This window comes from Camarhynchus parvulus, chromosome 4A, assembly GCF_901933205.1.
Source record: "Camarhynchus parvulus chromosome 4A, STF_HiC, whole genome shotgun sequence".
In the NCBI taxonomy this organism is placed as follows: Eukaryota; Metazoa; Chordata; class Aves; order Passeriformes; family Thraupidae; genus Camarhynchus; species Camarhynchus parvulus.
The window spans coordinates 8,713,560-8,730,629 of record NC_044600.1 but is presented as its reverse complement, the minus strand read 5'-3'; the positions used below and the strand labels follow the sequence as shown (position 1 = coordinate 8,730,629).

The window sequence follows — 17,070 nt, the reverse complement described above, 5'->3', positions numbered from 1 at the left end:
GCCAAGTGGTGGAATTTAACTGAGTCATTTATTGGCCATTCCTTTAAAATAGAGACAGTCTGGGGCCAAAATCTTGCTGTGGCTTAGATCATGACTATGTTAGAGCCAGTCTTGATTTGGGCAAATTTCTGTCACATTTCTCTGCAAATGCACTGTAAAATCTGTGATAAATTATTATCAGGGATGGGCTATCAAGAATCATTTTCCTTGGCTTTTGGCTAGCAGGTAGATATTTGCTGTATTGTCTGAGCTGATGCAAACTTGCAGCAGAGATCTTGCACAGACAGCAGCTACCCAAGATCATGCTAATAAGCACAGCAGAGAAATTAGGGGCATGAGGACAGCTTGAAGTGGCTCCAAACCAAGTTAATCTGTCTGGCATTGGTGCCAAGTGTTGCAAAGCTCTGGGACTTCACTTTGGCCTCCTGAGCTGAGCACAAAGCAAAGCTGCCCTGCTGCTGGTACCTGCCTCAGGTTCAAGGCACCAGGGCTGTGCTACAGTCAGTGCCCACATGCAGGGACACATATTCCCAGTCAATTCCCTAAACCAACAAATGGCAGGAGTGCAGGGAGTCTGGGGAGATGGGGTAGCAGTGCAGGGGACAGAGGAATTGACTCTCTCAGTTTCTGGACTGGTAACAGAGTGCTTATGAATTTTTCCCATTCACCCTTCCCCCTTCTTATCCTCTTGGCTTCTCACACAATTACAGAATGAGTCTGTGTGACTGTATGAAAGGCATTTCCTCCTCTTACTTTTTTTTTTTAAAGTCTGCTTCAGCCCACCAGCTGCTTTCCATTAGTGTTGCACACACACTCACTAGGAGGGCAGGACATAATGCTTCAGGCACTGTTGAACAGCAGAAATCCTTCAGAATTGCTGTCAGGCAGAGGCTTCTCAAGGCAGATTGTAGCAAACGAGAGTTCAGCACATTGGGACCTGTCTTCTGGAGAGTCTTCACAGAGGAGCCAAGGTGTGGGGACACAGGGGGTCGGGGGCAGTGTCTGAATGCAAGGTGTGAGAGCTGGGAACAGATCTCTCCATGTGCATGGCTGTTACTCTGGATATTTTCTCAAGGTTAGGAGCTGAATTTTGTCTGTTGCTATGGGGAATTATGACCCCCTGCTTGATTCTGGGAGAATATTTTATTGATATTAAATATTATCTAGATGCTTATCCAGATTTCCTGGTGGGTACTACTGCGGTATTTATTATTTTTGATCCTTGGACAAGGACCTTAAACCTTCTTGAACTATTCCTCCTTCAATATTCTTTAACTTTATAAACTCTTCCCCTCCCCATTACCAGTGGAGAGAGTAGCAAAGATCCTGGTGTAAACAGCTGTTTGTGCTAATCTTTTATACCTACATTAAACAGTCATGGGAGGGACCAGCTAGGGGCTGGCAAAACCCCCTGGGAATTCCTTCCTAGAAACACTCTGTTGTAGAACAGCCCAGTGGGATCAGCTGTACAAGGTCAGATCCTGGTTCCCCCTCTCATGTTGGATTGCACCCTGTTTCAACAAAGCTGTTTTGTTGAATCCCACACTGTTCAGCATTTTCGGTGCTGTGGGCCTTGAGTGCAGGTCACTCATCTCATGGAGAGCAAAGGGAGCTTAGGTTGCTGAGTTTCTGATATGCTCAAGGGATGTGAAAATGGAATAGAAATCTTGCTGGCTTTGCTATTGCTATGATTGACTCTGAAATCCTGTTCAGTGAAGTTGCAGAGGGTAAACTTTACTTCTTTAGCTGTTATTGGATTAATGAGTTCATTGATAGCTTGTTGGGCTCCCAGCGAGGAAAGCCATCAACCACATTTTGTCAGAACAGAGGCCTCTAATGTGCTTTAATAAGAGAGAAGAAAATTTAACCTCTCATTCACCTTTTGCTGCAAAATGTAATCTGAATATTAAACCATCCTGCATTCTGTGTTTTTTTAACCTTGGTTTTCAGCAGAAGTAGAGGGGCTTTCTCTGAGGTCCTGCAGTAGCTTGAAGTGTGTTCTGGGGAGGCTGGCTGCAGAGTGCTGACCTGGAGGACCACATGAGGTCCACAGGCTCCATTTTCCTGTGTTGATGCCTCTTGCTGTGGAAAGTGTGTGCCCTGAAATCTGGAGCATAAGCTTGATTTCAAATAATTTTTGTAGCATGGAGGAAATTGGTCTTTAAAAGCCCCAGGCAAAAAATTTCACCTCTTTCTCTTGGCTGCTTGCCACTGTCTGTCTTCTATAGGCCATGAAGATGCTAACTGAATGCAGTGCCTTGCATTCTTGAGGCTTTATTTCCTCAAGCATTTATTTGATAAGAAAGAGGCTGTTCAGGGTTCAGCATCTCCTTTGATCTCTCTGTCTGTAAGGCCTTGTGGAATGCTGATGCAGAACCATGACTGAGGCTGAAGAAGCACTGAAGGTGGGCTAGGAGCTTGCCTGCTGTGCAGTTTCCAAGTCTTCTGCTCCACTGGAGAGGCAGCAATGAGGCTGTGTTCTTTTCTGAGGCTGAGCAGAGAGCATTTCCCTTGCACCTTTGTTGAATGCAGGAAACTTGAGTCCTGTACAAAGCTAACTTCCCAGGAGTCCTTAAATACACAAACCAAGCAGTGAAAGGGAATTGTCTTTTATTCATTTGGTGAGATTCTCTCACCCCTTACCCCCCATGTACACATTAAGTCATGTGCTCAGCTCAGCAAAGCAAATGGTCAGAGCACCATCCTGGAACTGTATTTCTCTTGCCCTATCACTGCCCTCCCATAGAGAACTCCAAATATTTATCCAGTTGGTTCAGTTTGCAAAGGGGAGACAAGGACATTTCTCCTGTTCCTGGAGATTTCTTATTGCTTTTCAGACTCATTAGTTCCTGTAATGAGTTGAGGAGCTCTGAGTGAATGCAGCACAGTGGGGTTATCAATGGGAATGTTATATGGGATAGCAGAGAGAGCCTAGATCTAAACATCAAACCAAGTGGGGGTAGTAGTGACTGCTAAGTTCCATTCTCTGTTTTGAAGGTAAAGCAAACCCTGCAACTTTATAGGATATTAATTGCTTTAAAACACACCCTGGCAATGAGAATAGAATCTAATAATGTCAGTATTGTTTTTGTGATTGCATCTACATAGGGAGCCACTCTTTGCAAGTAATTAATTAATTCACATTTGTGGTAATCCAGCCCATCATGCTGTGCAGGAAGATGCAAACACTGTGCTTTTGGTAAACTTTTGGTAAACTTTCAGTCTTTTCCATGGCATAGGAATTGATGCAGTGGATTTTCTGGCCATGGCTGAGTCTGGCTTTTGAGGGGTGTGGCAGAGATTCAATATCTTGTGTGCCCTGTACCTCTGCAGCAGGAGGTCTGTACACATACAGGGATGGCAAATCCTGTTTGAGAGAGGATTAAGAACATTAGAAAGGTGTAGACTGGGGAAATGCACCCACTGTTCCACACTGAGGAGAAGTCTCCTGCATCCCTGTGCGAGCATCTCCTCCAGCTGTCCTGTGGCACCTCAGGAGTATCAGAAATACTGCTCTAAAGGGCCATTCATTGAACCTGATATTTTTATCACTGCAAATCAATACACAGACAGTATTTGTTGAAAACTTTGTCTCTAATGGTGTAATGCTCTGGGAGAGCTCCCAGGGGGTTAGTACAGCTGATTGCACTGGATGTACAGGGTATTGATACATCCTGACCCTGTGTCTGTCTGCAGTGGTGAATGTCTGGAGGTTTGATTGGTTAATGCCTGTGCACTCATGTGTATTTGTATTGATGGGGTTTTGTCCTCTTTTTCTCCATTACACTGACCTCCAGGCTAGGGCTTGTGGCTCAGAACATTTGCTAACTGTTCTCTGTAAAGTACAACTCACTGCCACCAGAATTTGAAGTCTAAATGCCACCTGATTGCTAACTTTCCTCCAGGTATGTCTTCAGGTTTTTAATGATGGAACCTCCACTTTGCTGGTGGAATATATACACCATATATTATGTGGATTTTTTCCTGTAATTCAGCTACTTCAACTGACTCAAAGCTTGAGAAAATCTGTCATGTTCAGTTCACTGGAAAAAGCTTATGAGGTATACAAAGGCGCCAAACCATTAGGTCCTAAATGGGGCACCCTTGTAGTTGACATTTGAGCTCCATGTGCCCAGAGAACTCAACTATAAAATTGAGTTAATGCTGGAGCTGATTTGACTGTGAAGAAGCTGCCTCAGAGCTGAACTGCTTTGCAGTTGTAGCTCTACTTGTATAAAAGATAGATCAGTAGGAAATATATGCTTGCAGTTACGATAAACACTGCAGTCAAAATATCTTCAAAGGCTGGAAGGATTCTGAGTGAGCAGCTGAGATGATTGAGTGAGTTAAATAAATGTTGAGCTGATGCACACAAATCTGGATCTGAAAGCATCAATTTTATCTTGCTTTGGTTTAACTGAAGGTGGGAAAAGCAGAAGTTAGATGTCTAGATGAACCAAATTCCAGGTCCACTCACATTCTGTGAAAATAAACTGAAGTCTGGAGACTTGTCAGTTTGTCCTTGTAAATTTTTGAATGCTTTCTCAATATTTTATTTCAAATGCATTTCCCTTTACCTCAGAAAAATCTAATACAGTGTGCATGGTGTATAAATTTGAGAAGAAAAATTGGAACCAAACTTCTTTTTAATATAAAGAAAGAGTCTGTAAGAAAGTCTACAGATGACTGCTTTAAAGAAAGTATGCAGGAAATGCAAACATTTTCATAGATAATTGATGATACAAGGGGAAAAAAGGATGAATGGTTATGATCATCCTGAAGGAAATTTAGAAATTGTATTTTTTATTGCTTGTCAATATTGTCAGACAATTGTTTCAAGGCCAACTTCTGTGCATCTCAGTTAGGAAAGGTGTAATCAGTCCTGGTTGTTGCAATGACTTTTTCATTGGTTTTTAACAAGTTGAAGTGAGATTACTTGGAACCAGATTGTGCTGATGCTCTCCTGTGCCCAGGGCTCCCAGGGGATCTGTTTGACTGCACTTTGCTCCTCTTTTGTACCTCCCCAATTCCTCCCCAGAGCTCAGCAGCTTTACATTTCCCGTGTCTGTGTGGGCAGTGCAGGGAATGCTTTACTCCATGGCCTCTTTTGTCACAGGAGCCCACCTGATTTACCTGCATGAGCTGCTCCTTTCTTTTCTCTGACACACAGCTCTGCCTCTGAGTCTGTGCACCCCATCTTTTAAGGCTGTCTGGGGATGTGGGCTCATAGAAAGGTCCCAGTGCTTTTGGGCACGACAGATTTTAGAGTATGTGGGTGATACAGAATAATTGGAAGAGTTTAGTGATTGGCCAAATTAGTACAGAATCACAGTCTTGTTTGCTGTTGAGATGCTTGACTTGGCTGTACTGTTACACCACTTAAATGTGGCAAATTGTTAGATGTGATCTATGCAGAAAAGAGAGCAGGATTTGGTTGTAAAGATTCTTTGAGTCCTGACAGCATATGGGATCCTCTACTTATATAAAAGTATCACTGAGGTACCTTCCATAGCAAAGGACAGTGTTCGTGAGCTGCCCTGCTAAACTGTCACATTTCCATTGTTGCCTGACATTTGTAACTCCTGTGGTGTGCTGCTTCATTCCTTTGTCTGTGACAGACACCCCTTTGGAAAATACAAAGTGGAGCCAGTTACCACTGAATGATGTTAAAACTAGGCTGGACTTCTGTTTTCATCAGGGAGGAAGATGATGCCATCAGCTAATTTGGTTGATCAATAGCCCTGCTGGCGATAAGGTTTCAGAGCTTGTGGTTAAAAGCTGATTGCATTGCATCCAAAATAAATTTGATCTATTGGTTTCCACAAATGTAGCATAGCCTGGAATGATGTTTCAGTGCTGATGCTTAACTGGTGTTAATAATGATGACAGACCAGACTGGTGCCTGCTGTGAGGACAGTGTGATGCATGAACCCTGGGCAGCTGAGCACTTACTTCTGTTTTTTACAGTGGTGTGGAGCTGTCACTCCCTAGCAAAGGTTCATTATTCTAAGACTGGGAAGCATTACAGTGTTTGCTGAGCAAGTGTAATGCCATCTTTCCTGAAAGCAAGCTCTGATTCTGGTCTCTTAGCAAGACAGAGGTGCTGGCAATGATTAGACTGGATTGTTAGTTGTGGCTGGAGAAGTAAGTGTCACTGAAAAAATGAAAAGTTCTGTGGCCAAAGTGCACAAAATGTGCAAGGCATGGTTGTGATAGCCATTCGGGCATGTAGTTTTAGAAAAGATTCAGCTGTGTTCTTTCTTCATGCTGGGTGGGACCATATTCTGCTGGGGAGATGGACAAAAATTGAACTGATGCTTTCATCTCTGTTTCAGTGACTATATAATGGCCACGAGGCCCACAGAGGTCACTCAGTTACCTGGAGACACAGTGGAAGAGTGCACAGGTAAGCAGCTGTTCTCTGAATGGACAGCTGACTTGGAAGATTTGTTTTCTTCAATTAGTCAGGTCTGCAGTGATCTGTTTTGCAGTGTTGTTTTCTGGGGGCTTCTTTTGTAGTGTAAAGAAAATTCTGTGTGTCTCTGTCAGCTGTCAGTATTATGGAAAAGATTATTTAATGTGCAATACTGGAGTGACATATCCTGTTGGAGGATATTCCTTTTGGTTCTGGCCTGGATTTTAAAAGCAGGATGTTAGAGCTTGAAGGGCTGATTGTTGTGCCTGCATTGATGGATCCTGCAGAGGTGGGAGCTGAGCCTGTTAAAAATCCTCTCTCTGTGGGAGCTGTATCAGACCCCCAGCAGCCTCTCTCTTTCTCTGCCTCTGGCCACAGGCAGCCATTTGTTACTTTTTAATCTGTGGCATGGTCTGATGCAAACAGGGTGAGGGGATGGAATAATAGGCAAGAAAGCAAAATATCTTACTTATTCCAGACTTGTTTACATTAAAGGATATCCCCTTTGCCAGTTCGAATATGAGGAATAGCATCGTGTCTGAAGCATCTCTGGAGAAGTGGCTGTCACACCATTTGATTTTTCTCTCTTTTCTTTGGCTAATGTTTTGCAATCATCTTAAATGTTTGTGTTTTAAAGGTCATCTTGCTTTATCCTTTAGAAATATATTTGCCACTATCAAAATATTGTTAGAAGAGATAAGCAAATGGCAAAGAGACTGTTAGTAGCACTCTGCTTGGCAGATGGATAGAGGTGAAGAAAGTGTAATGATAGATGCTCAGCACTCTCTGGTTTCTTAGATTTATAATCTAGTTTGTCACACAGTCTGGTGCTATCCCAGCAATCTGGTAAGCTTGTGTGGAGCCCATGCATGAAAATTTTGTATTCAGGTTCACCAAAAGATTCAGAAAAGAGAATCAAATTCTGACCTGGGTGACAGGAAAAGCAGGACATGGCTCATGATCTGAAGTGTTGGCTCTAAATCCACCAGGGGTATTTCTGACCCTAAATGAACACTTTAAATAGTTAAAGGCTGCTGTGCTGTTGCTAAGGAGTTCAGGAGACACTTGGCTGGACCTGGACAAAGCCATTTTAGATCTTCTGTTTACTTCCAAAGGTAATGAAGGATTGCCTCACCTCTCCCTCTCCATTAGCTCATGATGGAAAGGCTCTGGGAGGGTGAAATCCCCACCTTCACAGTCCAGTCAGTTACACTGATTTATTGAGGTTTGCCTTGCTGTCTGTAGTGCAAGGCTCCCAGCGCAGGCTGCTCCTTCTCTGGGGCAGGAACCAAAACCTGCCAGCACCCAATGTTGGTGGTACTGAATTCCATGATTTTGTTGCCTGTCTGCCAATATCTGGTATTTGCATGAAGCTAGAATCATGACACTTTCTGAGAATCTTATCTATGGGTTGGGATTTTTTCCAGGTGTTTTTATTGTTGAAACTATCTAGTCCTTGGATGTGGGGGAAATAAAAGATGGAAAATACTTCCTGACTGCACCCTAGGAAGTCAGAGACCATAGGAGATCCCCAAATGAATGGTTTAATTTAAATATGACCATTGACCTCCCGAATCAGATGTTCCCTATGCTTTTTGCAGTTTCAATTTTTGCACTGGAAGAAGCAACCTTTTATTTTCTATCTTATTATAAGGAAAGACTATTCAAAGAGCAGAAACTCCTGAGTTAATTTTCTCTGTGCACAGGAGACACAATGATATAGGCAATACACATACAGTAAAAAATACAGAATTCACAAACTTTACAGAGAAAGGAAAATGCTTATTCCTGTTTCTTTTCTGTTATAGTTGGCTAAAATATAGCATAAGCAACTAATTTTTTGGCAAGGCTTTTCCTTTTTAGGGCAGTAACCTAGAAATTTAGTATTTTATTTTTAATGCCATAAAACTGAAGATTGGCAACCATAAGATTCCAAAAATCACCAGTGGATGAAAGAGGAATAGGCATGGTTGTTTGAACTTGGATTTTTGTTATGCAATGATTTTTTTTTTCCATTTTAAGTATTAATGTCCTCTTGTATTTTATTAGTTCAAGTATCATTGAGCATTCTACCAATTTAGTGTTATGTTGGGCTGCTTCACAGTGCACTGAGGTGTAGGCACCTTGAGCTTAAAGGTGGCATCCTTTTAGTGGTGTGCAAAACCAGAGCACAGCTGTTCCCAGCAGGGAGCAAACAAGAGCATTGCATTTCTGAGCCATGTCTTTTTTGCTGAGTGCTCTCTCACAGAACAGTCCCACAGTTTTCACCCAGCACTAAGTGCCCAGCAGTGATTTGATCTTTTTTTACGTTATAATATGGCAAGTGCCAGTCTCTGGAACTTCAGGGAAACTTGCTGTTTTCTCATTCATCTGAGGCAGCTGAATGTTTGCAGCTGAGCAGAGCATGGTTGAAGAGGAGTTATTGCTGGAGGGGATGTACCCCACACACCAGTAATAAATTAGAGTCTAGAGGAGGCACAGAAGTGCCTGATGTGTCTGCATCAGATCCTCTCTGTTGCACAATGGTACAAGTGTTGTCCCATGCCAGCTGGGGATTGCTCACTGGCAGTGTTTGGAAATCTTTTCTGCAGCCTCCATTCTACAGTTAGCACCACTTCTGATTAGACAAGTATTTGGAGTAATACCTTGGCAATGTTTGCTTTTGTGGCAAGACTTATCTCCGTTTCTCTCAAACATCCTTAGGATCACTTGCTGTTGTGTGGTGGGTTTTTTGGTTTGGTTTGGTTTGGTTTGGTTTTTTTTAACACTCTTCTGGTTCTCTGGAAATGCCCACATCTAATTAAGCTCATCAATAATGCCTGCACTAGAATCCAGCTTGCTTTCTGTCTCTACAGCTGACAGTTCACCAGTGTACATGACCAGTGTACGTGTCCTTGTTGCTCATTTAGATGAGAGCATTTTGAGCTTTTGAGTTGCAGAGCTCTTTGCCTGCCTCAAAGTTTGCCATTCCCTTCTTTGTGTCATTGACTACATCAGCAGACATTGCAGAATTGATAATTTTGGGGAACTGCTTTCATTAAACTCGGTAAACTTTTGTTTTGCATATGTAAGATAAACCAGGTCAGCTTTAACAAGTTTCCTGGAAGAATACCACACACATTGTCTAGTTGTGGATAGGAAAGACAGGAATGGTCAGGATGTGTTTCCAAAGGCTCTGAGGCACACTCACAATGCTTGTTTTACTGGAGAGGCTCTGTGTCCTGCTGTGTGACCTGTCCTCTCCTGCCAGTTCTTGCTCCAGCTGCAGCATGAAGCTCATTGAGCCCTCTGGGAGTCCTAACAAACCCCAAACCCTTGGGATCAGCTCTGGGCCACAGCACTACAACTTGTGTGTTTTCTTTCTGTGGCTGTCTCATTCATTTATTGCCTGATAAGCAGCAGTGGAAGATAACAAGGCCTTCCACTGATAAACCCTCCCCAAGAGCAGCCACATCCCATTGTTATTGTGGGACTGCAGTGAGAGCTCACTTTCCATGGTTTGAAAGATATTTTGGTCTCTGGAGCAGCCCAGGTCACTTGCACAGCAGCTGCAGGTCTCTAGTGGCTCTGCACAGGGGTGGCTGTGTCACCAGGCATGGGGACACTGTGGCAATGTCCTCGTGTGTCCTGACACGTGGTGCTGGCACTGGGCTGAGGAGCAGGGAGGAGACAGGGGGAGTAGATCTCAGTATCATTGTTTGTTTCTCAAAGTGGCCACTGTCTGCTGCAGCTGTGTGGTGGCACTTTCAGCCCAGATAAGGCCCATTGGCAGAGATCCCTGCACGTACAGGGCACACGTTGAGACAGAGCATCACCAACTAAATCATTGCTGGGAGAGAAAATAATTGTCTTGAAATAATGCCCTGCTTATGAAGGAATCCTCCAGCTGTGGGCATGTGTTATGCCAACTGCTGTAAAGTATTATTTGAACAATGAAGCTGGCTCAGATATGCAATGATGTTGTTGCTCTGAGTAAGTCAATCACAGGGGTCTCAGTACAACAGCTTGGCCCAAAGCACTCAAAGTGACCCCTCAGTGTAAGGGTCAGGGACAAAATGCAGGACTTGTGTGCTGAAAGAAAATATACATAAGAATGTTGAATTATCTTGGATCTTAATAATAAAAGATCAGTGATGTTTCATGGTGGGGTTTTTTTTTTTTTTTTGTATTTTCATTTGGAAAAATCTGAAACCAAATTAACAGCTTTCCAATTGTGTTCTTAGGGCTGCTCTGTTTGGGGCTCTCATGTCCTGCAAGACAATGTCTTAATTTAAGTTTGCTTCTTTGTCCCTGGAGGAGTTGTTGATTTTATTTTGGGACAGCTGCTTAATGTGGAAACAGATATTTTGTTTTTGGAGTTTATAAATTCTTTTTCCAGTTTCAATCTTTTTGCCAATGTTGAATGTCCTTCAGGTGCTGTGTCCTTAGAGTACTGAATAAGAGTAAGCAGAACTAAACCAAATTAAGATTAATACTTAAAGACATTGACTGCAATTTTTATTGAAAATACACCAGGCATGATCGCTGTTCAGTTGTAGATAGATACATTCTCTATATAAAGTATATTTTTGCATAGACTGGAACCTAGGTAGGCACCACTATTGTCAGATTAATGCCAGTGTTGCTCTGTAGGAACCAAATGTAAGAATTGCAGCTTCACCTTTCACTGGACTGCAGCACTGAATTATTTACGAAGGAGCTGACTGAAAATGAATGGGCTGCTCTGGCTTTGAGGCTTCCTCCAGGATTTAAGAGATAACATTACCCAAGTTAAGCAATACCACCAACTTTCATAAATTTTCTTTTTTTTCTCGTGTTGCAGGAAAGAAAAAATCCAAATTTCAGACTTTTAAGAACTTCTTTGCCAAGAAGAAAAGGAAAGAACCTCCACCTCCCAGGGGAGAGAGTAATTTAAAACCTTGCCAGTCCAGCAGCGATGTCAGCATCGCTGTGCTCAACACTGCTGCACTTCATTCACCGGGGGAGGCTGGGTAAGCTGCCAGGGAAGGAAAATAAATAAAAGTGGACCTCTCACAGCAGTAGGATGAAAGCATGAGTTGGCCCCTTAGGAGCAGCCTCTATCCAAATTTGTGCAAAACACGCCATAATGCTGATGAAGGAATTCCAGGAATTTCCTCTTTCTTTGCTAGAGCTCGAGGAGTCAGCCTGGAAAGGAGGGGGAGGGCAGCGGGGCAGGGTGATCCAACCTCTTAGCCCGAGAGTGCAGATAGCACAGATTGCTTTGATTGTTTTTAGTGTTTGAAATCTGTCTGGGAGGGTTTGATCAGCAGCACCTTTACAAGAAGAGCATGGTGACTGAGTACTGCTAGCACAGAGAAGACTGTGAAGCTGTGTGGGTGTTTTTCAGCATCAGTGATGCCCTCTGTCGTGGCTGCAGCAAAGGGAAAAGTATTTCTGGTATATTATCAGTGTGCGATTGCTTCTTTAACTTTCTTACCTAGCTCTTTAGGCACAGATAACAACTGAAGGGCCCTGGTTTTGTGCAGGGCTGTGCACGTAAGTGATGTTTGCCAGTCCTTGGTAGCATCTCTCAGCTCCCTGAATGGTGCTAGTACAAAACCATGTCCTTTTCTCAGTCAGTGTGATACAAGCTGTCAGCCTGCACTGCCAACACTGCTTCACTAGTAATCTTTAGACCATCAAACTACACAACTGCTGCCCAGAGAGTCCCATCCTTTCCTCTGGTTTGGTGGGAAGCTTGAATGCTGATACACAGGAATGAATTGAGCATTTGCATAGGGAAATCAGTGTGGACAGGCAATGGCTGAAACATCTGGGCTTTAGTTAGCGCATCTTTAGCTTCAGCAGAAATATACATATACATATACACAAACACAAACATATACATATACAGCCTGGAATTACAGAGGAATGTAGATTTGCACATAAGAGACTGATCTGTACTAAAGCTGCAGTTAATTCTATATTTAATCCTATGCTTTTTTTTTTTAATGCTGGTGACTGCCAGAAGAAAATACAGTAATTCTCTTGCCTACACATCTGATACATATGCAGAGAGAGAGAGAAAAAGACAGAGATCTTGTACTGGCAGTCTCAAGAACAAGGAGACCTCAGCCCTTATGGGTAAAGAATTCCCCAGATGGAAAGGCAAATAGATCCTAATGCACATGCATTCCTTGCAATAAATAAAATATGCCAGCTAATAGCGAACATACATTGCAGTAAATAAAAGCTGTATGACTGGTTTTCTTAATGCAGTAAAATTATGTCTTGCCCATATGGAGTACCTCTCATGCTGAAAAGGACTATAAAATTAGACACAAGAGGATGGGATGGCTTCATTAATGATGAAATAAGGCAAGTGCCTTGCTTGTGTGTAGAGCTGCTGTCCTGTAGACTTACACAGACATTAACCATGATGTGTAATGGGAGGAAGCACAAACTCTGACCTGTGCTGTGAGAGAAACAGCTCTGATTGCCTTCAACACAACATAAACTTAGAGCAAATTTATTTTGCCCTGCTGTGAGGCTGTGTACAACTGCAGACTGACTGACTACACCTTTGGGGAGGCAGAAGGGTTAGTCCAGCAGCCAGGAGAGGTGTCTCTGGAGATGTGAAGAAGGGGGATGCAGGAGGAAAAAGAGTAATTTGTTTGGGGTTTTTTAATGTTGTGCATTTACTTAGTGAATATTCACAGTCTTTCTCAACTTCTAAATAAAGAGAGAATCTATGGTTAGGCAAACAGCAGAGATTTCTTCTATTTGACTGCCTTGCAGAAGAGCTTTGACATGCTGAGTTTCTCATGTCAGAGTTGTGTTCCTAATCATCCTCTGTTCCCCAGAGTCAAACTTTCAGAGGCAAAGCATTGCCTGTGCAGATCTGAGCCAAGGAATCCTTGTAATTTGCATTTGTTAATAGTCTCATGGCCAACAATGAGAAAATATTCTATGATGCTTTCCAGTTCAAGACTGGGATGAAATCCTGGTAGAGGCTATCCTTGTTGTCTTTTGGACAAAGTAATGTACAAACAGTACCTGCCTATGCTGGTGGAACTTGGTTAATAAATGATTTGGAGCCTTCCTTGTTGTGCCACTTAAGTGCAAAATTTGCTCTGCATAACTTAATAGCCCAAGCCCAATCAATCTCAGTTAATTACAACTCAGTTAACAGCTGCTGTGGGAACTCATCATTGCTTCACTGGGCTGGGCACCCAATGAGCACAGAAACAGAGCAGGAATGTCTTACCCTACACTTTAACCTGGCCTTTGATGGGTCTGTAACTGTAGCCATTGACATTGTCCCATTTACATTTTTTAATACACTTGGGATCTGATCATATTTAGGATATGGGTGAATGCAACTGGTTTTATTGCTGGACATGAGAGGATTCGAGTCAAGTTTGTTAATATATCTAAGTTAAATTTTCTGCCCACATTTACAAGAAGGGAGAAAACCAATCCACCATCTTTGGCAGGTATGACACACACCAGGCTGCAAAAGCTGTATCCTGAATGTCTCGTGTTAGCCACACTGCCACCAAAGGAGGACAGGGGGGTCCTGCTGTCCTTTCTGCTCTGTAGACCTTTCTTAGGGTGGTTTGCATCCACCTCACTCCTCACATGGGACCTAATCACACTGGACTCCCTCTCTAGTCAGCAGACTGAGCTGTGTGTTCAATGCTGGTGCATTGCAAAGGGACATCTGCATTTCATCAAATCTGTTCCTCCTCCCTTCTGAGTATAAAAGAAGCAAACAGTGACTGTCCTAAACATGCACAAATCTGAAGTGAAGCATGATGCATCCCACTCTGGCCTCTTTTTCATCCCTCTGCCCTGGTGGTGCGGGGATGTACCCAGTGCATGACCACTCATCTTCCTTCCATTCCAGGCCCAAGGGTAGCATGGGGAACAAAGCCTTGTCCCATGACAGTGTCTTCATTTTGGAGTCTGCACCAGGAAATGTGACAGGTGATGTCTTGTCTCAGGAAAACAGACCTGGAAGAGTGAGAACTTTGCAGGTGAGGACATCATCCCCTCATCAGTAGTGCTGCTTTTTGTCAGCTGTCTCCCAGGAAAGTCTGTTGCTTGATTCCTTTTGCTGTGTGCCTTAGGATTTTGCTGACTGAAGTGTCTAAAGCCAAATTTGCTACTTTTGGATCTACTCTGCCTCTTGGAAGCTGAATTTTTGAGCAGTCCTGGTGCTTTCAGCCTTGCCCAGGTCTCATAGTGTGTGATGTGAATCCAGTTCATGAACTCTTGGAAAATTTCTTTATTAAGTGTGTCCTCTTCCAATGGGATTTATGTTCTTTACTTCACAGCTACTGCTTTTGGGTTAAGGCCATTTATTTATACTGTAGTGTGTCCCTTACACCGTTTTTCTTTAAATATTATTTGTGCTACTCTTTTTGGCAGTTCTGGCTCAGATGTTTTCACTATTCATGGTAGTGCCAGTGGCTGTGTAAGTGTGTGGGATGATGGATATGTCAGGATGCTCTGACAGCTTTATTTATGTATTTTTTCTCTTGATCTCTGCCAGCAAAAGATACTGTATTCTGCTGGGTCATTTCCTTCTTCCAAGGCAATACTCAACCCTCCTTGACAGCTCCCTTATGAACTGTTGATTATATTAATTGCATTTCACTAACTGCCCAGCTTGGAACACTCAGATAAAAGTTTAAGGTTTTTCCAGAGACTGAATACAAATGGTTGATAAAGGAGCCAAAGGTCATTGAAATTCCTCCTTTGCTCAGTGTGAGCTTCATGTTGCAAAAGACAATTGAGTCACATGTTAAGTAATAGAAGATGCACAGAGGGACTTGTTCCTCTCTAAGGCTGCAAAACAGGCAAAGTTATTTTTTGTATAACCAAAGGAGTAGCAGAAGAAAACATATTTATATATTACAGAACACTGTTAGGGGGGGAAAGCTCTTTCCATGCTGTTTGCAGTCCACTGTGCCCTCTCCCCATCCATCATGCTGCACAGTAATGCAATACTGCCAGCACTATTTTTGTAGCTCTGACAGACAGGCTTTTTCTGTGAGCTTGACTCTTGTCAGAATAAAAGCCAAGCACTAATAAAAGCAGTTACTTTCTTAGCAATGTAAATTCACTTCTACCAGTAGAATGCAAATTCAGTTTCCCCCACACCACTTTGCTGTCTGCATGTAATAAATTTAATAAAGCTAAGACAGGAAGTTGTGAAAAGAGACCAAAGCAAAATTGGCTTTCTGTCTTTTCCTTCCCATTAAGTGCACACTTATATTTTATGCCTTGTGTTGCCCATATATCACAGTATTGCAATATATTGCCTATAAATTGCAAAAGGAAGCTGTTTGAACTGGGGGACTGGTGTTCTGGACATTGTGCTACCCTGTGTGGCGGCTAGATCTATAGGAATTATAAATTAATCTTGCTGAATAAGAATTCCAGCTTCTTAGGTCTATTTTACAGAGGTGTAAATGACTGCATAGATTGCAGGAAAACACAAAACTAGGCTTAAAATTACCCAATGTGGTTTAATAAGCAAAGAAACAGAAAAATTAAGTCTGCATGTTTATCTTGGGAATATTCTATTGAGATGTTTTCAGTTGAAGGACAAAGTTTGCGTTCAGACCTTGTTTCTATTCCAGCTTTGTCACAGCTGACAGACTTAAGCCAAGAATTTTAGTAATGGTGTTTCCTGAGATCTGAACATTTTTAGTTTGAGGGAACATCTGGCTGCTCCTGAGTTTGCAGACTTTGTTGTATTTTTCTAGGGTCAGGGCCAGCCAGAGCATTCTTTTGTGAATCCTGGAAAAGAATCCCCACTCTCCTTTACAAACAAAGTTGTTCCTGGCTGCTGTTGCCATTCGTGCTGCAGACATGATCAGGATGTGATGGTGGGGGAAATTAACAAGCCATGCATTAGGGTGGACCAGAAATGAAATTAATTTGGTATTGTATAAAAATTGTGACTCAGCTACTTGTGTGGGAGAGGGTTGTAACAAGCTCTCAGATTTGGAAGGGCTTTGTGAGGGAAAGGCGACTACATAAACCTGGGATTGGGAATGCTGACTGGCAATACTTTGTGTGGCTAAATACCTAAATTTATGTGACTAAAGAATTAAATCTGGAATTTTGAAAGTTTTTAATTTAAATGGGGTTAAACTGTAGTAAATTTTCTGGAATGGTGAAATTCCTGTCTCCTTTTGTTAAATTTCTGAATGAAACTGATTTTACTTTTAATTTTATACCAACACCAGTTTTAATGATGGGTCCTTGATGAATGTAGCTGGATAAAATTTTATTAATGGCTCTTTTCTATAAATGGTCTGTTACTTCAGGTTTTTCTGTTAGCTAAAAGATTCTGCATATCTAATAGGAGCATCTGGGTTGCAATGTCCAGAACATCTTTAAATTGTACCATTGAAAGTTTATATTCTGTATTTCAACCACAGTTACAGTTGCAGCAGAATGTCAAACTTGGATCACCTCCTCTTGTTATAACTGGGAAAAAACTGGAAGATGCAGGTGCTGTTTCTGAAGATGATGGTTTACCTAGAAGCCCTCCTGAAATTTCAACCCTTCATGAAGTTCTGACAGATTCGCCAAACAAGGTACAATTGACCATCCATACAGAAAAGAGAAAATCTGCCTAGAGAAGGGGAAGACCATTTTGTTTGTTTATACATGAT

General features: G+C 42.3%; 1 protein-coding gene across 1 annotated transcript in view; it reads left to right on the top strand.

Annotated features, from left to right (window-relative positions):
- KIAA1210 (KIAA1210 ortholog) overlaps nucleotides 1–17,070 on the top strand; it is a 38,571-nt gene that overhangs the window by 9,377 nt on the left and 12,124 nt on the right. Inside the window, 4 exon segments of the mRNA XM_030967894.1 lie at nucleotides 6,336–6,406; nucleotides 11,238–11,406; nucleotides 14,286–14,415; nucleotides 16,834–16,992. Of these exon segments, the coding sequence (XP_030823754.1) occupies nucleotides 6,336–6,406; nucleotides 11,238–11,406; nucleotides 14,286–14,415; nucleotides 16,834–16,992 (529 nt within the window).